This window comes from Myotis nattereri (assembly GCF_964212035.1).
Source record: "Myotis nattereri genome assembly, chromosome: 1".
In the NCBI taxonomy this organism is placed as follows: Eukaryota; Metazoa; Chordata; class Mammalia; order Chiroptera; family Vespertilionidae; genus Myotis; species Myotis nattereri.
Window position 1 is genome coordinate 66,877,665 of NC_138075.1, and position 21,440 is coordinate 66,899,104.

General features: G+C 49.7%; 1 protein-coding gene across 1 annotated transcript; it reads left to right on the top strand.

Moving 5' to 3' along the window:
• The first annotated feature begins 1,553 nt into the window (after positions 1-1,553).
• Positions 1,554-20,058, top strand: RPAP1 (RNA polymerase II associated protein 1). Its single transcript, XM_081099724.1, has 25 exons — positions 1,554-1,629; positions 2,460-2,716; positions 3,008-3,156; positions 3,437-3,526; positions 3,955-4,075; positions 4,617-4,838; positions 6,776-6,955; positions 7,878-7,993; positions 8,271-8,369; positions 9,174-9,275; positions 9,918-10,085; positions 10,610-10,792; positions 10,921-11,055; positions 11,147-11,317; positions 11,810-11,967; positions 12,811-12,969; positions 13,122-13,323; positions 13,792-13,901; positions 14,105-14,300; positions 14,506-14,658; positions 14,877-15,019; positions 15,694-16,450; positions 19,069-19,245; positions 19,394-19,453; positions 19,561-20,058. The coding sequence occupies exons 2-25, from the start codon at positions 2,536-2,538 to the stop codon at positions 19,708-19,710; spliced, it is 4,182 nt and encodes a 1,393-aa protein (XP_080955850.1). The 5' UTR covers positions 1,554-1,629; positions 2,460-2,535; the 3' UTR covers positions 19,711-20,058.
• Positions 20,059-21,440: the final 1,382 nt, after the last annotated feature.

The following is a 21,440-nucleotide window of genomic DNA, read 5'->3' on the forward strand; positions in this document are numbered from 1 at the left end:
AGCAGCACTTTTCTTCAAAATAAAGTAATGAATTAAAACTTCCCACAAATGCTCTCTTTTTTTTGGCACGAAATTTGACATTTTTAAGTGTAAAAATATCTATGATGTTAACACCTTCAGAAAATTTGATATATGAAGTTTTGAAGCTTGTTGTCAATACAACAAAATAGCATACATATCAAATCACATATATATCAACATATGTGTAACTATCTATTGAAAAAAATCCTCATTATTATCCGGTACACCTAGTTCTATAGAATACCTGGAAACTTGTTGGAAATGCAAATTCTTGGGTCCTATTCCAGACCTACCAAATCAGAAACTTTTAAGGATGTGGCCCAGCAACCTGTTTTAACAAGCCCTCCAGGTGATTGGTGCCTGCTGAAGTTTGAAAACCACTGGACTAATTATTGGCTGCCCTAAGATGGCCTTAAATCAAGCAATGACTTACTAAGGTCCTTGCATGGCAATATGCTGGGTGTTGAGTGTTATGGAAAAGAAGGCCTGATGCCCGCAAGGAACTTACAGTCTATTCAAGGGAACAAGACACATGTTAGTTATAGTTGATATTTAGTAATGCTTCCCAACATGTCACACAAGTGGTACAGATAGAATGTTCCAAGAAAAGTTCAGTGACTAACCAAGTTGGCCAAGGTTTTAGAGTTGACTCCAGCTAGGCCTTAAAAGAAGAGAAAGGAAATAGATCTAGAGACATAGAAGCACAGAACAGACTGCAGAATCTCAGAGGTAAGGCAGGGAGGGTGGGTGGGTGGGAAGAGATCAACCAGAAAACTTGTATGCATATATGCATAACCCATGAAAACAGACAATAGGGTGGTGAAGGCCTGGGGCTGGGGGTGAGTACAGACTAGAAGGGGTCATGGGGGGGGGGGGGGAGGAAGGTAATATGTAATACTTTCAATAATAAAGATTTAATTTTAAAAAAAGAAGAAGAGCAAGGTCCTGGCCATTGTGGCTCAGTTGGTTGAGCATCATCCTGTGCACCTAAAAGTTGCCCATTCAATTCTGGGTAAGGGCACATGCCAAGGTTGCAGGCTTGATCCCCAGTGGGGGTGTGCAGGAGGTAGCCGATGGATGACTCACTCACACATCAATGTTTCTCTCCCTCTCTTACTCCCCTCCTTTCTCTAAAAAACAACTTAAAGAAAAGAAGAAGAAAGACTTTGGGATAGGGTGGAAGGGAAAACAAAGAGTTCCAGTGAGGGGCACTGGCATGCACAGAGGCAGGCCGCTCCCTGCGGAAGTCGCCTCGCGGGTAGCGGGGCTGCTTTCTGCTGTCTTCCCACCGCAGCTGCGCGCTGGCCTTTGGGCGCGGTTATCCGCGCGGGTGGGACACCCTCTGCCTCTGTCGCGGGTGTTGTGTGCGGACAAGGGCCTGTGCCGGACGGACACCCGCAGGATGCGTTCTGTCGGCACAGAACTCACGCCGTGGAGACAAGGCAAGCGGAGCGCCAGGCGCTCTTGGGTTCCCAACTCCGAGCCGTGGACCCCGAGGAGGCGGAGCCAGGCCGGAGGGGCGGGGCCTCGCCGGGGGCGGAAGCTCCAAGCTGGCGGCGGCGGAAGCCTGCGGGTCAAGATGGCGGCGCCCAGGCAGCCCAGGAACGAGTAGGTGGCTGGGCCGGAGAGACGGGCTTTAGGGCATCTTGGTGGACGGCTCTGGTGCAGAGTATTTATTTCCTTTGTCAGAGCCCGCCCGCCCGCGTGTGTCTGGGCTGCACAGCAGCGGCCGCGGCCACTGGGGGTGGCGGTCCGGGCGCGGCCCTGCATCCCGGCAGCGGCCCTGCATCCCGGCAGCACGGCCCGGCCGACACTCGGTGATCTCTCTTTGCCGACGCGGGCGGTCCCAGAGCACGCGCGACCGCACAGCCCTACGGGGCGCTGTGGGGCCCCGCAGTGTACACGTGTCTTTGGTGATGTTTATTCTTAACTATTTTATTATTTTTGATGCTATTGTAAGTAGAATTGTTTTCTTAATTTCATTTTCTGATCGTTATTTGCTAACATCTAAAAATATAAATTTTATATATATGTGTGTATATATATATATATATATATATATATATATATATATGTATCTTTTACAGCCCAAAGTGTCTTACTAATGCAGTACTCTTAGTCCAGGCCTGTTTGCTCCAGTTTGATGGAGTCCCCACTCCCTGGTATGACATTTGTCTGCCTGGCTCCTGGTGCATTTTCCTTAGTTCCCCTCGGTTTGTAACTGAGACTTTTATCACCCACGGCTTGTAAAAGACCTAAGTTACCAGTAAATATTGTTGCTAGGCTGATGATATCAACGAAGGATAAATGGGAAAGGAATGGCAATAGGCACAAATGAGGGGGAATGAATTGACGTGAAACCAAGGAAAAAGTCTTCTTGGATGCACAATGAATGAACCAGGGTTCCATTAAAGAGGGCCCATCTTTATTGCTTTTAGGGGTGAATGAGAGGGAGCCCCCACACGGAAGCAGTGCTGTAAAGAGTTGCACTGGGGAGGCCGCTGGAGTGTCAAGATGCTGTCGAGACCAAAGCCAGGGGAGTCGGAGGTGGACCTGCTGCGATTCCAGAGTCAGTTTCTTGCAGCTGGTGCAGCCCCAGCAGTGCAGTTGGTGAAGAATGAACGTAGGAGAGGTGCCAGTGCCAACCTGGACCAGCCTCGGCTGCAGGACCCGCGGGATGTGGTGATGCTGGACAGTGAGTGGCCGAGTGTGTGAGGCTGAGGAGGAGAGGGTACAACATCAGGGTCTCCTTCCCCTTCCTGATGTGGCTGGGTTCTATTTCATGCACTGCATAGCCTCTGGCTGCCACCCCATTTTACAGAGGAAGAAACTGAAGCTCAAAGAGGTTCAACATCTTGCCCAAGGTGACACAGCTGGAGCCAGGGCTCCCCAGTAGCGGACTTCCTTTCTTTGGCTTTCCCCTAGCCTTCAGACTCTACCTGGGAAGGTGTGAGTATCCTCATATCTGGCTTGTTTTTTTTCTCAGATCTCCCAGATTTGCCCCCAGCTTTGGTTCCTGCTCCTCCGAAAAGAGCCAAGCCCAGCCCTGGCCATCCCCTGGCTGACCATGTGGACCCTGAAGAGAGGCTGAACAGGCATGATCAGCACATCACTGCTGTCTTGACTAAGATTATTGTGCGTCTCACCCTGACTGAGTGGGACAAGGCATCCTGGGGCACAAAGGATATTGGGTGGGGGTGGTGAGGCTTATGAGTAAAGGGTGATTTAAAAAGATGGGGCTTTATTCCCCTGCAGTGACGTGGGGGTCTGGTTTAGGATCACTGTGCCCTAAAAAGCAAGGTGGGTTTATCACTTCACAGAGTGAGATTCTAGTCATACAGAACTGGGGCTACTAGCATAGGCCCCAGCCTGGCAAAGTCTCCATATCATCACTCCTTTGTCCTCTGTTGCGCAGGAACGAGATACAAGTTCATTGGCTGTGAATCTGCCTGTGCCCAGTGGTGTCGCATTCCCCCCTGTATTCCACCGCTCACAGGACAGACAGGTAGACGTGTAACCTTAGATGGTACTTATGGTACAGTCAAGTGAACTTCCTAGTGCATCTTCTGCAGATTGGGAAACTTAATAATGATAAGCAATTCTGTTGTTAAAGTGGCACCATATTAAGTACTTTATTTAATCCTCATAAAATGATGTAATGTAAGTAACATTATCCCCATTTTTTCAAAAGATAAATGAATTGTTCAACACCATATATCTGATAGATAGAAGAGTCGGAAATCCAACCCAAGTCTGTCAGACTTCAAGACCTGTACTCTTATAATGCCCTGCTTTTTCTGAGGACTAGGGTTGTGACCGTTGGAAATTAAGCAATTTTCTTTTATCTCTTTGTTCCAGTGACTAGTATAAAGAGGTTGAGAAGAGAATGGGGTAAGGAATATCAGTCACCTGAGTTTTCTTTTTGCCCCATAGAGGAAGCCAGCAACATCTGGTAAGAGAAGCATCTTTGCCCAGGAAATTGCGGCAAGGAGAGGATCTGAAGCCAGCATCCCACCAGTTAGAGGAGTTGTGTCTACCCAGGACCGACCAGAGGGTGAGCTGGGGTTGAAGAGGCATGAGCTTGGCTTTTTTGTGACGCAGGATAATAGAGTGATCTTTGGATATACATGTTCCCTGCTTCAAATATGAATTCCATTTGAGCCATTTAAAGAGGAAGCTGTCCTATATTTTCATTTAGGGTATTGAATATGGGTGGCTTTGGTCCACACCTGGGACTTAGGTGCAGGGAGAGAGCAGGCCAAGGAAGAGGATAGAAATGGCAAAGACTATAAAATAAAGGTAGAAGCCAAGATTCCTTTCATAATGCAAATTACTGGTGGAAGAGCTGGGGGCATGCCCTTGACATGCAGCCTGAACATCTAAGAGCATGGTCAGAAAGTACGATGTTTCTAAGGGAAATCCTCTTATATAAGTCCAAGGGGAAGAATGAGTAGGGGGTGGAGGTAAGGATCTCTGCTCTGTGCCTAGGAAAGCTCTGGGGCCTCCATCTCTCTCCAGGCCTAATGGGATTGGAGAAGAGGGCCAGACAGCCCAATTGGTACGAGGCAATGAAACTGATCATATACTTCTTCCAGGTGCTGTGACCTGTGAGTCACTCACACCCAGGGAGCAAGATCACCAGCTTCCATGTGGCAGCCAGAACTTCCAGGGACCCCATCTGGTCACAGGAAAGGGGCTCAGGGACCAGGAGGCTGAGCAGGAAGCCCAGACCATCCATGAAGAGAACATAGCAAGACTGCAAGCTATGACTCCTGAGGAGATCCTGCAGGAACAGCAGAGGTTGCTGGCTCAGCTTGGTATGGGTACCTGGCTTTCTTGCCGAGACTGGGCTAGGGAGGGACTGCTACTTAGGAAAGCTTACTGTGATTGCCAGGCATTATGCTGAGGACTTTCCATCATTCTGTCCTCAAACTGTTCCTGTGAGGTGGGTGGTACCAATCTCATTTACTTATGGAAAAAACAAAAAGAAAAAAACGTGAGGCTCAAAATTTTAAGAACTTGCCCTGGTCGGGTTGTTCAGTTGGTTAAAGTAACGTCCTTATGCACAAGGTCATGGTTTTAATCCCTGGTCAGAGCACATACAAGAAGCAATCGTTGAATGCATAAATGAGTGGAACAGCAAATGGATGTTTCTCTCTCTCAAATTAATCAATAAAAAATTTTATAAACCAGTAAAAACAAATATTAAAAAAAATTTTTTTATTGATTTAAGAGAGGAAGGGAGAGGGAGAGAGAGGTAGAAACATCAAAGATGAGCCCTAGCCGGTTTGGCTCCGTGGACAGAGCGTTGGCCTGTGGACTAAAGGGTCCCGGGTTCGATTCCTGTCAAGGGCACATGCTTGGGTTGTGGACTCGATCCCCAGTAGGGGGCGTGCTGGAGGCAGCTGATCAATGATTCATCATTGATGTTTCTATCTCTCCCTCTCTGAAATCAATAAAAATATATTTTAAAAATAGAAAAGAAACATCAATGGTGAGAGAGAATCATTGATCAGCTGCCTCCTGCACGCCCCCTACTGGGGATCAAGCCCTCAACCCAAGCATGTGGACTTGACTGGAATTGAACCCAGGACCCTTCAGTCCGTAGGCCAGTGCTCTATCCACTGAGTCAAACTGGCTAGGGCCAAAACAATTTTTAAGAAACTCTCCCCCAGACCACATAGCTGGTAAGGAACATGGATGAGATGTAAACCCAGGTGCATGTGGTCTCACAGGCCCTGATCTTAACCACTCTGCTGTGTGTATTGTACTATCCTAGTGTAACAGCACTGTATTATAGCTGCTCTCTAATATGGCTGCAGTACACTCTACTATATGATGCTCTACTATACTATTCCTCCCTCCTAGTTTTTGTGCACCAAGTCAGTCTTATTCCAAACTATATATCTAGCCTGGCCAGTGCTGCTCATTGGTTGAGCATCAACCCATGAACCAGGAGGTCACAGTTCAATTCCTAATCAGGGCATATGCCCAGGTTGTGGACTCCATCCCTGATGTGGGGCGTGTAGGAGACAGCTGATTGATGATTCTCTCTCATCATTGATGTTTCTTTTTTTAAAATATATTCTTATTGATTTCAGAGAGGAAGGAAGAGAGAGAGAGAGAGAAACATCAATGATGAGAATCATTGATTGGCTGCTTCCTGCACCCCCAGCCTAAACCCCCACTGGGGATTGAGCCCACAACCTGGGCATGTGCCCTGACTGGAATCGAACCATGACTTCCTGGTTCATAGGTCAACACTCAACCACTGAGCCACACTGGCTGGGCTCATCATTGATGTTTTATCTCTCTCTTTCTCTGAAATCAATCAATCAATAAAACTATATCTAGCACCTATATAGAGCATAGCGTATATTAGGTTTTTAGTGAATATTTGTGCATAAATAAATTAGCTACAAGTGTGAGTAATTTTTCCCCTAAATGCCTTCATTTTCACCCTAGGCAACATTCATTCATTTATTCCACAGCCACTTTGGGCCTATGACCTGGAGCCAAGCACAGGAATGGGCATAAACATGGGCCAGTGGACTGTGAAGGGAGGAGGCAGAGTGGGCAGGCAGGTTCCAGTGATAGTTATGGGTCATTGAGACCCCACCAGAGCCCAGGGGCCTCAGTCCAGGGCTGGGAAGTGGCTTGGTCTTGACACCTATAGGCAGTTTTCAGGTTTCAGGTCTAGAGGAGGTTAGGGAAGATCTGCCTTCATCCTCTCTTCCCTCCCCCTCTCCTCTAGATCCCAGCTTGGTTGCTTTCTTGAGGTCTCGCAGCCGTACCCATGAGCAAGCAGAAGAAAAGGCCATCGAGGAGCAGAGGGCAGGAGGACCCTCTGTTGAGGTCTCTGGAGAGGAGCCCATTATGCCAACTTCTGCCAGTGAGCCTAGGCAGGAAGATGAGCCGGAGCCAGGAACCCCAGGTTTGGAGAAGGGGGGACATCTTTGGGAAATAAAAGTAGAGGAAAGAATTCCTTCTGGCGGATGAGAAAAGAGAATCGTCTCCATCCTTGAACATCTAACGTGAATCTTCATTATTGCCTTGAAATCTGTCTTCATTTATTGACATGTATATTCTTTCTGCACATGCTTCCTGTTTTCCTGTCCTATTACTTCTCCTCTTCCCCCTTCTGGTAAAAGGCAGCAGCGTGTGATGGCTGACTGGCCCCCTCCCCCAGCAGACCATCTCCCTGCCTTAGCTATAGCTGCCCCAGCTGTGGTTCCATCCATCCCAGTTTTCTGCCTCCGCTCTCAGCGTTGGGGGGAAGATGGCAGGGCCAGGGTGATGGGAGAAGAGTGATGCAGGTCTTATGAATATGCCAGACCTGAAGCAGAGAGGCCAGTGGGAGCACTCATTTCCCAGGAACTTGATTATTTCATTAGTGATTAACAAAAGAAATTGAATTATGAGAGCCAGGACCTCCTGCCCCTGGATGAGCTCCAGGCCAGATGAGCAGGTTGGGTGCGGGTTGGGGTGAGGAAGGAAGGGGTTGTTGGTGTGTGTTTTTGTATCTTGCCTCCCTGAAGCAGGATAGCTCCCCCTACTCCTTGTCCCCACTTCTCTGCTCCTGTGGCAGGTTGGTACTCGGCAGTGAAGAAGTATGTTTTCCCTGATTTATGTGGTCCTCCCTTCCTTCTCTGCTCCCTCTGTCTTCTTTTCTTACCTCCTCCGCTTCCCTTTCCCCTTCCTAGGAATCCTTGGGGTCAGTTAGGGGCTAGAGCCCAGGGACTAGGTGTGTTCTGCCATATTGGGGACAGGACATTTGCCCAGTTCCCAGGATGAAGACTGGGACCCCAGTGCCTCAGTGAGCTGAGCCCCTTAGGGAACTGCTTCCATCTCCCCAGCTCTGGCACTGCCCGTGGCCCCCCACAAGGAATGGCTGCACATGGACACTGTAGAGCTGGACAAGCTCCATTGGACCCAGGACCTGCCCCCACTCCGGCGGCAGAAGACGCAGGAGGTGAGGAGCGCAAGCTGGCCTACAAGGGGTGGATTGGGGTGAGAGTGGAGCTGCGGCACTTGTACCCAGAACCCAAGCTCAGGCCCTTTTGTTCCCTTGAGCTTGAGAAACACCTCTTCTTGCTCACCTTCCTGGCACCATAGGCCAGAGGAGCCCATTTCTAATCAGAAGTAGAGCCAGGACCTAAGACCTAAGAGGCCTGGGGTTAAAGGTGAGGAGTGGGTGTGGGGAAGTTGCTGCTGCCCCAGCCCAAGGACCTCTTTTCTCTTCCCATTAGAGGATGCAGGCCCGGTTCAGTCTGCAAGGAGAACTACTGGCTCCGGATGTGGACCTACCCACCCACCTGGGACTGCACCATCACGGAGAGGAGGCAGAGGTGATCATGGGGCCAGGGAGGACGGCAGCTTTTGACAACCATGGAAAAGGACCTCTGGTCAATGCCTTGGGCCTGCGATTGCAGGTCATGGCCCATTGCATCCATTCAGGTCCTCAGCGCAGTCTTTCCCCTCGTTCCCTCACTTTCCAGTCAGTTGCCAGAACCTGCCAGTTCTCTCCCTTCCCCTTGATGCTTCTTAGATAAGAGCCTTGCTCCCTCTTGTCTGCTCAGTCACCATGTCTTCCAACTCTCTCTGCCATTCCATTCCATCCCTCTTGAGGCTGCCACACTGATTCCTCTGGCCCAGCTCAGGCCTTAGAAAGTTTCCTGGCTCCTTTGCCCCATAAGGCAGTCCTTCCATAGTCTGTCCCTGCCCCCTCGCTCCCGCCGCACCATTCTGTTGCCCTCTCCCCACACGTACCCTGTGCTTAAGCACCTCCAGGGCTCAGCTCCTGAGCCTGCTCCGGGAACGAATGCCTTTACCCTGTGTTCCCGGCCGGGCCATGGGAGCCCTGCGCACCCACCAAGAACACAGCACTTTCCAGTTTTCACTTCTTTCTCTCTTGTTCTCTGGTTGCAAAGTAAATACTAATTATCTTCCTTCCAATCTGCTTTATGTCATGGTTATTTGTATGCATATCTTACCTTCTTTACCAGTTTGAGGATCCATTGAGAGAGATATCGTGTATCTTTGTCTTCCCCATGACTTCTAACTCAGTGCTTGGCATAGAAGGGTTGCTGTGTATTTGTTGGGGGGTGCTGCCCTGTATCTTGACCCTTTATGACTTCTTATCCCTGCCCCAGAGAGCGGGGTACTCCCTGCAGGAGCTGTTTCACCTGACACGCAGCCAGGTGTCCCAGCAGAGAGCATTAGCACTGCATGTGCTGGCCCAGATCATCAGCAGGGTGAGTGGACTGTGGGCTTGGTCCTTCCCACCCCCACACCTCACCTCTCAACCTTAAGACTTTCCACTTCCTGTCCTTTTCACTCTGGCACACTAGTCCATACACCAGCTGTCTGGGTCAGACTGGGAACGATGGGTAAGTGAAGGGTTTAGGACAGGGATGGGGAATGTCTGGCCCTGCCAAGGTGTTAGGGGTGATTTAATTAAATGTTTGACCAAAGATAGCAGGCTAATTTTGTTGTTGTTGTTAATCCTCACCCTAGGATATTTTTCCATTGATTTTCAGAGAGTGGAAGAGAGGGGGAGAGTCACAGAGAGAGAAACATCAATGTGAGAGAGACACATCGATTGGTTGCCTCCCACACGTGCCCTGACACAGGCAGAGGTCAAGCCTTCAACTGAGGTACAAGGTACATGCCCTTGACCAGAATCGAACCTGCAACCCTTCAGTCTGTGGGCTGATGCTCTAACCACAGAGCCAAACCAGCTAGGGCAAGGGTAATTTTCAGTTGGTAATTTTGTGTGGCCTGCGAATGATGTTATAAATACCCAAATGGCCCATGGCAGAAAAAGGTTTCCCACCCTAGTTTAGGACAAAGACTCTATAGCTTCCCCCTACAAGCTTTTCTCCTCCTTCTCCCAGGCCCAGGCTGGTGAGTTTGGGGTCCAGCTAGTGGGCAGTGTCCTGCGCCTTCTTTTGGATGCTGGCTTCCTTTTCCTGCTACGCTTCTCCCTGGATGATAGAGTGGATGGGGTCATCGCAGCTGCTGCCCATGCTCTTCGAGCTCTGCTGGTGGCTCCTGGAGATGAGGTACAACAGGGATAAGAATGGGGCTTTGAGATATCAGGGTCCCTACTGTTCCTGTGGGTGTGCCCTCCTTGTGCTCCAGGCAGAGCAGAGGGTGGGATAGCAGCATCACCATCTTCTTTTAAAGGCCACAAAGCCTGGAGTCTTGCTCTTCTTTTTTTTTTGCTTTGTTTTGTTTTGTTAGTCTCACCCAAGGATATTTTTCTCATTGAGTTCTAGAGAGAGTGGAAGGGAGTGATGAGAGAGAGAGAAAGAGAGAGAGAAACATCAATGTGAGACAGACACATCAATTGGTTGCCTCCTGCTCATGCCCCAACCAGGCAAGGATCAAACCTGCAACCCAGGTAAATGCCCTTGATCAGGAATCTAACCCGCCACCCTTCAGTGCATGGGCCGATGCTCTATCCACTGAGTCACACCGGCCACGATGCCCTTCTCTTATTTGTGGATGGTTCCACTCTCTATTCCTGGGCCCATTTCCTGCTTTACCCCTTCTTTTTCCTACCCCATTCCCTTTCCTCTGGCAGGAACTCCTCGACAGCACCTTCTCCTGGTACCATGGAGCTATGGTGTTCCCGCTGATGCCCACGCAGGAGGACAAGGACGATGAGGATGAAGATGAAGAGCCCTCAGGAGAAAAAGCAAAAAGGAAGAGCCCTGAGGAAAGGAACCAGCCTCCATCTGACCTGGCCCGACATGATGTCATCAAGGTAAAGATGCTGGGACAGCTGCATCTGTCCCGTGACCTCGAGGGCATGCACATGTCAGGCAAGAGGGGTCACCAAGGCCTGGGGCCCAGGTGCATTTGGCAGTGGATTTCTCTCTCTCTCATCCCCAGGGGCTTCTGGCCACCAATCTGCTGCCTCGGCTGCGCTATGTGCTAGAGGTGACCTGCCCAGGACCTTCCGTGGTCCTTGACATCCTGGCAGTACTCATCCGCCTGGCCCGGCACTCCCTGGAGTCAGCCACAAGGGTGAGAAACGAGACAGAATGGGAAAAGAGTCCAGCTGGGCCTAGTCTTGACCCTCAGCCTCCCTACCTCCCTTTCCTCCTGTTCCCCACAGGTCCTGGAGTGTCCTCGGCTGATAGAGACCATAGTTCGAGAGTTCCTGCCCACCAGCTGGTCCCCTGTTGGGGTGGGGCCTACCCCCAGTTTACACAATGTACCCTGTGCAGCCGCTATGAAACTACTTCGTGTCTTAGCCTCAGCTGGTAGAAACATTGCTGCCCGGCTGGTAAGCAGGACGCAGAGTGCAGGACGGGGGTGGTGGTCCTCAGGACAGTGCCGGGATAAGGCTAAGCATGGCCACTGGACTCTGGGAGGCCTGCTCATGCCATATTTCTTTGTCTTGATCCAATTGCTTAGAAAGGCAACAAAAATCACCAGTCAGGAACCTAATCAGCTGGAGCCCAGTGTGTCCTGTAGGCCTACTCTGTTCTCATGTGAAGGGAGGGCTCCCGGGCCAGAAGAGCCACATACAGATACGCACACAACACCCATAGCCACGCAGCCCTAGAGAAGGTGCCCAGCATGTGCTTGCTAAAAAGAAGGAGAGGAAGGGGGAGGCGGGAGGGGGCAGATGCGGCAGTGTCACCCTGGCCCGGAGCTATGGAACCAGAGGGGCCGGGAGCAGGGCTACGTTGAATCCATCTCCGCAGTGAGAGGACCTGAGGTTACTTGAGACTCCCAGCTGACCCTGATCCCCAGACTTTCTGTCCGCCCTCAGCTGAGTAGTTTTGACCTCCGGAGCTGCCTGTGCCGCTTTATAGCTGAGGCTCCTCAGGAACTGGCCTTGCCCCCAGAGGAAGCTGAGGTGCTGATCACGGAGTCCTTCCGCCTGTGGGCTGTAGCAGCCTCCTATGGCCAGGGCTGTGACCTTTACAGGTGAGGAGGACAAGAGGTAGGTCCCTGGGAGACCTCTCCTGTTCTGCACTCTTGCCTAACCTGACTCAACCTTGCCCAAGGTTTCAAGCTTGGAGGGAGGCTGGAAATGAGGAAGAGGGATTCTGGGAGTAATGACCAACCAGGGGAGAGGGGAGCAACTTCTGTGCTGTTGTGTAGATCAGATTTCCCCCTATTGGGGGAAAGCCTTGAAGGGCTGCCTCCTTCCCTTCAGCCCCCAACTTCCCTTCCCTCTTTTTTTTTTTTTTTTAATATATTTTATTGATTTTTTTTACAGAGAGGAAGGGATAAGAATAGAGAGTTAGAAACATCGATCAGCTGCCTCCTGCACACCGCCAACTGGGGATGTGCCCGCAACCAAGGTACATGCCCTTGACTGGAATCGAACCTGGGACCCTTTAGTCCTCAGGCCAATGCTCTAAACCAAACCAGTTAGGGCTCACTCTTTTTTTTTCTTTTTTTTAAATATATTTTTATTGATTTCAGAGAGGAAGGGAGAGGGAGAGAGAGCGAGAAACATCAATGATGAGAGAGAATCATTGATTGTCTGCCTCCTACACGCCCCACACGGGGGATTGAGCCTGCAACCCGGGCATGTGCCCTGACTGGGAATCGAACCGTGACCTCCTGGTTCATAGATTGACACTCAACCACTGAGCCACACCAGCCGGGCTCCTTCCCTCTTGAAATCTCCCAGGATTACCCAGCCTGGGGCCTCTCCCTTCTGGTCCTCCTTAACTATACTGCAGAGCTCTGGGGCAGGCCTGCCTTGTATCTTACATCTCTCTCTCTTCTACACTGAGAGGCAGTCATTGTTCTCCCCAGGGAGCTATACCCAGTGCTGATTCGGGCCCTGCAGGTCATGCCTAAGGAGCTCAGCACTCACCTCCCGCAGCCCCTGTCCATGCAGCGGATAGCCTCATTGCTCACTGTCCTCACCCAGCTGACCTTGGCAGCCAGCAGCACTGCCCTGCAACCCAGCAGGTAGGTTACAGCCCTCAGCTGCCAGAAGAGACCTCCTGCCAGGAACTCTGGGACAGGCAGGAGAGTTCCTCCCCAGGGAAAGGGTGGCTAGAGCTTAGAGGGGTGTTCAGGCAGCCAGATCCTCACTGTGGCCCCTTTTGGCATTCCTGTAGTGACTCGGCTGAGGCTAGTCTGTCGGCCACCCCTTCGTTGATCACTTGGACACAGGTGTCTGGGCTCAAGCCTCTTGTGGAGCCATGTCTAAGACAAACCTTGAAGTTGCTGCCCAGACCTGAGATGTGGCATGCTCTGGGCCCAGTGCCCACTGCCTGCTTGCTCTTCCTAGATGCCTACTACCGAACCTGGAGCCAGCAGGTAAGTGCTGCCTGCCTACCTCCCACCATGCCCTGGATGCCTGCCTCAGTCTTATCACTTCTCTCTCTCTCTCTCTCTCTCTCTCTCTCTCTCTCTCTTTCTTTCTCTCTCTCCACCTCTCCACTCCTGCTCCCCATTCCCACATCTTCCTACTGTACCTTTTCCTTCCTAACTTTCATTCTCTTTCCACCTCCATACTCAGTGGACTTCCAAAAGCCATGTTGGTGGGGGCCAGAGAACCGCTAGCAGCAGCTCAGCCTCCATGGAGCCTTTAAGCTCTCTCAGGACCCCTCTCAGCAGATGCCAGAGCAACCCCAGGGTCTTCTCTCCCTCCACAAGAGTCAGAAAGCAGAAACCTCCAAACACTGACTCTTGGGCTCTTGGAATTATGGACTTGGCCTGGGTACCCAGGGTCTAGGAGAATGGGTGTCCTGGGCTGTCAGCTCAGTGAGCCCCTTGGTCCTCCAGCCAGACTTGTGCCCAGGGGATTGGCTTCAGGACATGGAGCGCCTATCGGAGGAGCTACTGCTGCCCCTGCTGAGCCAGCCCACGTTGGGCAGCCTGTGGGATTCCCTTGGGTATGTACTGTGTGTGTGTGTGTGTGTGGGGGGGGGCATTTGTTCTCCTTGTGGGATTCCGGGATCTACCTCCCTGGTCCATCTCAGGTGGAAGCCCTCAGCTTGAGGGAAACCTGGCTCCCTATCAGGCCTCAGTGGGGACGCAGGAAGGTGGGCACTGGTCTGCACTGGCCAGCCCTCTCAATTTCTCTATTCTGCCTCAGGCGCTGCTCTCCTCTCTGCAACCCACAGTCCTGTGCTCCAGTCCCTGAAGCTCTGCCCAGCCTCGTGTCACTGGGCTGCATGGGAGGTTGCCCCCCTTTCAGTCTGGCTGGCTCAGCCTCACCCTTCCCGGTCCTCACTTCCCTCCTCACTCTTTTCAACACCCTGGCCCGGATCCACAAGGGGCTATGTGGCCAGGTGAGCCCTGGGCACCTGGTTAGATTCCAGGCAGGGGGCCAAGATGCCAGGAGTCAGAAAGTGAGGAGGGCGCCCCTTGGGAAAAGGAGGCCTCTTCTGCCAGCACCCATTTTTCTGAGTTTGGCTGGGGAGAAAGCGCCACCTGGGGACCCCCAGAAGAGATCAAAGTCACCTTCTAGATCTGAACAAGCTTGCTTTTCCTCAGCTGGCTGCTGTGTTGGCTGCCCCCGGACTCCAGAGCTACTTCCTCCAATGTGTGGCTCCTGCGGCTGCCCCGCTCCTCACACCCTTCTCTGTGTGGGCCCTGCGACACGAGTACCACCTGCAGTACCTGGCACTCACCCTGGCTCAGAGAGCAGTAGGTACCCCCAACCCCCTACCCTGCTATCTACTCCCTCTGCCCCACATTGTCTGCATTCTTCTATGGAACTTGTGCTGCTCCTGGCAGGCAATGCAGTTTCCACTTTCCTCCAGACACGCCCTTCAGCATATATCCTCTTTGCTTATGTCCTCATCCTCACTTCTATTTGCTTTGCCCCCTTCTCAACCCTTGAGCCCCCCACCATCTGTCCACAGGCAACATTCCAGCCAGTGCCGGCCACCAATGCTGCCCTCCATCATGGCACGGCCCTGGCTCTGCTGAGCCGGCTGCTGCCCGGAAGCGAGCACCTTGCCCATGAGCTACTGCTGAGCTTTGTATTCCGGCTGGAGTTCCTCCCGTAAGTCCAGAGTTGGTGGCATCAGCCCTTTGAGATGAGTACTGTGGTTACTGACAGAGCAGCCTTAAATTGGAAACAGGAGACCTGGGCTTCTCTCTCTTCTATGAATTACCCTTAACCTGTCTTAGCTTCCATTTTCTCATTAGTAAAAAGAGGTTGGGGATAACCACATTAGAGAATTATGAGACTTCAGTGTGACAGTGTATAAACTAGTATACACATGTAATAGCCAACAGTTACGAGTGCTTACTTTGTGTCTGGTATTCCTTTAAGTATTTGACTATATTTTAAGCATTTTACCCATACCATGAGCTAGGTATTACTGTTTTAAAATTATTTTTCAATTACAGTTGACATACAATATTGTATTCGATTCATGTGTGCAACATAGTGATCAGAAATTTACACACCTTACAAAGTGATCCCCCCAATAAGTAGATTAGCATTACTATTATCACCGTTTTACTATGAGGGAACGGAGGTACAGAGAAGTTCTGTAAACTTGCACCTAGGCAGCTGGCCCTAGTGTCCATCCTCCAAATTGCCACACACACGAAAGGGTGTCCGGGGAACTGGGAAGACCTAGGAACCTCTGGGAAGCCCTGGAAAGCTGGCATGGCCTTCAGGGTGCTGTGGTTCCAGCCCTTATTTTTAACTTTTGGATTCTGTTACAGGGAAAGAGCGTCAGGGGGTCCAGAGGCAGCTGACTTCTCAGACCAGCTATCCTTAGGGAGCAGCAGGGACCCTGGCTGTGGGCGAGGGGCTCTGCTGGCTCAGGCCTGCCAGGACCTCCCCAGCATCCGCAGCTGCTACCTGACCCACTGCTTCCTGACCCGAGCCAGCCTGCTAGCTTCTCAGGCCTTGTACCGAGGGGAGCTACAGCGAGTCCCATCTCTGCTGCTCCCCTTGCCTAAGGAGCCTCTGCTGCCCACTGACTGGCCTTTCCTGCCCTTGATCCACCTCTACCACCGGGCCTCCGACATCCCCTCAGGGCTCCCTCCTGCTGACACTGTGGGCACAGCCATGCGGGCCCTGCAGTGGGTGCTAGTCCTGGAGAGCTGGCGCCCCCAGGCCCTCTGGGCTGTGCCTCCTGGTGCCCGCCTGGCACGGCTCATGTGTGTGTTCCTGATAGACAGTGAACTGTTCCGGGAGACCCCAATACAGCGTCTGGTGGCAGCCCTTCTGGCCCGGCTCTGCCAGCCTGAGGTCCTGCCAAACCTCAACCTGGATTGCCCACTTCCTGGCCTGGCATCGTTCCCAGACCTCTATGCCAACTTCCTGGAGCATTTTGAGGCTGTGTCTTTTGGGGACCACCTCTTCGGGACTCTGGTACTCCTTCCCCTGCAACGTCGTTTCAGCGTCACCTTTCGCCTTGCCCTCTTTGGGGAGCACGTGGGAGCCTTGCGAGCTCTGGGCCTGCCTCTGACCCAGGTACTTTCTCGGCCCAGCAAAGCCTATCATGGGCACCTACACTGGGCTTTGGGAGCAACTGTGACAGTGGGGAGCTTTGGTGAGCCTCCGGTTCCTTTCCTTACCTCTCGGGGGCTTTGAGGAGATTAAGAGAATCCATGAAAAGGGTTTAATATGGTATCTGGCGTATGGTAGATGTTTGTTCAAGACACAGCTTCTTACTCATGAAGTGCTATGATCTAGATAAGAGATGTCCTAAATCCCAAGGTCTAAATTATTCAGATTTTAGGTGCTAAGTCATGATTCAGAGAATGGAAAGTTGGCTTCCCATAAGGAGAAGGCTTTGTGAAAGAATTGGCAATTGACCTAGCATTGACCAGGAATATACCTAGTGGAACAGCATGAGCAAAAGCTCAGAGGCAGAGAGTAATATGACAGGGCCTGGGAGGAGGAAGGAGTCTAGAACAGATTTAAGTTTGGAAACTTGTTGGAAACAAAGCTAATAAAGTCTTAAGAGGGCCTCAAATATATCAGCATAAGGAGTTAAATTTATAAACTGTAAAGAGCTACATTTTTTTTTTAATTTGGGTTTTAAATTTTCATTATAACATTCTGATAAACTTAAAATAGAAATATTTTAGAATATAAATATACTTTACATATGTATATAAAATATGAAGGTATATTTTACATAAAAACTAGTTTTTTAATTAAAAAGAACATTACCTTTTTTAAAAAATAATTCTTTAATATATATTTTTATTGATTTCAGAGAGGAAAGAAGAGAGAGAGAGCAATAGAAATGTCAATGATGAGAGAATCATTGATTGGCTGCCTCCTGCACACCTCACACTGGGGATTGAGCCCACAACCTGGGCAGATGCCCTGACTGGGAATCGAACCGTGATCTGGTTCATAGGTCAATGCTCAACCACTGAGCCACACCAGTTGGGCACCTAAATGTTCTTAATGTTCATAATCCCACTGTTCAGTGGTAACTTTTGATTTTTATTTTTTTCTAGTCTTCTTTATATGCATATATGTTTTTATAAAATTGGGATCACTGCATGTTTTCTTATGATTACATAATAAGCATTTCCACATCACTAAATATTCTAAGAAATCAATATTTGTTATTATATAATAACAAATTTTATCGGAACCCATTAAAGTTGTTTCTGATTTTTGCTATTTTAAGTAACTTTATGATAAACACTATGACAGCTTTCTCTCTCATAATTTCTGCACAGAATTAAGAATCATTTTATTTTATTTTTTTAAGAGAGGAAGGGAGAGAGAGAGAAACATCTCTTGGTTGCCTCCCCCATGCACCTCAGCTGGGAATCACATCTGCAACCTGGATATGTGTTTTGACTGGAAATCAAACCCACCACCTTTTAGCGTATGGGACGTTGCTCCAACCCATCCACACTGGCCAAGGCAAGAATAATTTTTTAGAAAGAGAATTACTAGTCCAAAGAGCATGAATTCTTAAGAGCCCTGGCCAGTGTGGCTCAGTTGGTTGGGCATGGTCCTGTGCACAGAATGGTTGCCTTTTTGATTCCTGGTCAGGACACATGCCCAGGTGGCAGACTGGATCCCCAGTAGGGGGTGTGCAAGAGGCAGCTGATCAGTGATATGCTCTCACATTGATGTTTCTCTCCCTCTCCCTTCCTCTCTAAAAATCAATAAAAATAATGAATTTTAAAAAGTTTTAATAAGAGATTTTTTTTCAATCCTCACCAATGGATATGTTTTTATTGATTTAAGAGTGAGAAAGGGAGAGAGAAAAACAGCGATTGGTTGCCTCCCAAATCAAACCAGTATACAAGATGTCACTAATCAAACCAGTATACAAGATGTTGCTCCAACTGAGTCACACCAGCCAGGACTGAAAGGTTTGGTAATAAAATTGAGTGGCTGAACATGACATTTTGAAAATTTTTTGGGTTTTTTTTTGTTTTAAAATATATTTTTATTTCAGAGAGAAAGGGAGAGATAGAAACATCAATGATGAGAGAATCATTGATTGGCTGTCTCTTGCATACCCCCTACTGGCAATTGAGCCCACAACCTGGGCATGTGCCATGACTAGGAATCGAAATGGGACTTGATTCTTAGGTTGACACTCAACCACTGAGCCACACCAGCGGGCTGAAAGTTGTTTGGTTTTTTTAAATATACTTTTGTTGATCTCAGAGAGGAAGGGAGAGGGAAGGAGATAGAAACATCAGTGATGAGAGAGAACCACCGATTAGCTGCCTCCCGCATGCCCCACACTGGGGACCGAGCCCACAATCCCGGCATGTACCCTGACTGGGAATCAAACCCTGACCTCCTGGTTCATAGGTCAATGCTCAACCACTAAGCCACGCTGGCCGGGCTGAAAGTTTTGATTTTAAGTAGTAAATTAGACAGGTAGTGGCAATACACAACTGCTTCTGTTTCCCAGTTTTCCTGGCTTTCCAGCCTTTTAGTCTTTAACTTTATCCTCGTGATATAGAGGGAAGTATGTCTGTCTAGGACCTAACCTCTGCTGTCATGATTTGACTCATGTGACCATCAACCATCCACCCTGTTGTCCGGTGATAACATATTTCCACCCTCACCCTCAGCATATTTCATCTCCCCTGTCACAGTTGCCTGTGTCCCTGGAATGCTACACGGGGCCTCCTGAAGACAACCTGGACCTCCTTCAGCTCTATTTCCGGGCCCTGGTTACTGGTGCACTCCGTCCACACTGGTGCCCAGTGCTCTATGCCGTGACTGTGGCTCATGTCAACAGCTTCATCTTCTCCCAGGATCCAAAGAGCTCAGTAAGTTACATCCCCATCTCCAGAGGGAGGAAGGGAGCCTGCAATTGCATTGCTTTTGGGCCAGCTAGAGAGGAAGTGAGGGCCAGGCAGGGCCAGCGATGGGGACCAGTCCTTGGCCCAGTGCCACTTCTCCCTGTTCTACCTCTAGGATGAGGTAAAGGCTGCCCGCAGGAGCATGCTGCAGAAAACGTGGCTGCTGGCAGATGAGGTAGGGTGGGGCATATCCTGGAGGGAGGGAGAATAAAGGGTCTTTGGGGACAGAGATCTCAACAGGATCTCACTACCCACTTCATAACGTTTCTTCCCTCTTGGCAGGGTCTCCGGAAGCACCTCCTCCACTATAAGCTTCCTAATTCTCTCCTCCCAGAGGGCTTTGAGCTATATGCCCAGTTGCCCACTCTACGTCAGCAGTACCTCCAGAGACTGACCTTAGGGATGACCCAAAAAGGCGTATCAGAGACCTAGCATAGCTGCTGCAGATGAAGAGATGCATACATCCTCCTGGAGTTCACCAGCAGATGCCTGGCCAGACAAGAGGGCTTTGTATCCTAAGGAAGGGCAGGAGACAGAGGAGCAGAAGGCTTTCCTTCCTGGGATTAGGCTGTTTGAGTGTTTTGGAGCAGGGTGAGCCCTACCATTGTATCCTGATATCTGGGGCTTCTAAGGATCAGTGCTGGGAGGGAAGGGTGATTAGCTACTCACCCCTTCTTGGGGACAAGACAAATAAACTCTCCCTCTCCTCCCGCTGACCAGCCTAGAGTATATGAACATTATAACTACGCACTGAAATAAACAACATTTTTTCTCCCGGGATTCTGATTTGGACTAATTTCAGATAATGTTAGTTCAGAATTGGTATCAAGGGTTGGGTTATCCTAGGGCAGAAGTGTGAGAGACGGGAGGAAACAGTGGAAGGTGACAACTGAGTCCACATGTGGAGACAACAAAAATGCAGGTGCTAGTTCGGGGGTGCAGCCAGGCCAATGCAATGTTCCTGGGATTGTGGGCACTTCTGGAAGGACTCAGCAGTGTCCTTGAAGTACAGGTATCCTTAATGAGGTAGGGCAGCATCTTGTCTATGGTCCCCTATTTCCATATCCGGAGAGATGAAGAAGCCAAAAGTCAGACTATTGCAGTAGTTTTCTCTTTGGCCTGTTATAATGATACCATAGACTGGGTGGCTTATAAACAGAAATTTATTTCTCCCAGTTCTGGAGGCTGGAAAGTCCAACATCAAAGTGCTGGCAGATTTGGTGTCTGGCGAGGGCCTGCATCCTGCCCATGGACAGCTCTCACTTGGCAGAAGGGACAAAGAAGGTCTCTTATAAGGGCACTAATCCCATTCTACCCAACAAGGGTGGAATCCTAGTCACTTTCCAATGGCCCCACCTCATATTGAAGTTTAGATTTCAACATAGGAATTTGGTGGGGTCACACCATTCAGTCTTTACACTGTTCCATTATGGACTTTATTGGTGGTAGGCAAAGCTGAGAAGGAGTGGGTCAAAACAAACTCTGGTTCATTGGTTCATCTCTTTCTTTTGAGAGAGTTTCTAACACAAGCTGTCATTTGTTATGTGGAATAACGTGATTGTATTTATAGGTCATCAGTATGAGTATGGTGTGCCTGTCAGTAGGTAGAACCCACTCCCCATAAATGCAGTTGCTGAACACAGTATTTTACAAGATGTTTTACTAAGCAACCACTTTATCTGCAAACAGCAGTAATTCCTAAGCTTACCATGTGACAAATCACCTGTAGAATGTGTTAAAACAGATTGCTGGGCCCTACACCGGTGTTTCTGATTCACAGTGTTTCTGATTCAGTAGGTCTAGGGCAGCCGTGGGCAAACTACGGCCCGCGGGCCGAAATGAATAAAACTAGAAAAAAAAAAGACCGTGCCCTTTTATGTAATGATGTTTACTTTGAATTTATATTAGTTCACACAAACACTCCATCCATGCTTTTGTTCTGGCCCTCCGGTCCAGTTTAAGAACCCATTGTGGCCCTCGAGTCAAAAAGTTTGCCCACCCCTGGTCTAGGGTGAAACCCAAGAATTTGCATTTCTAACAAGTTCCCAGGTGATGGCTGATGCTGCTGTCCTGGCTCCATCCTCCTTAAGAACCTTGGCTTACAGAGACCTTATAAAGGCCATCCTATGACCTCATAGTGGAGTATCTATAGAGTTAAATAG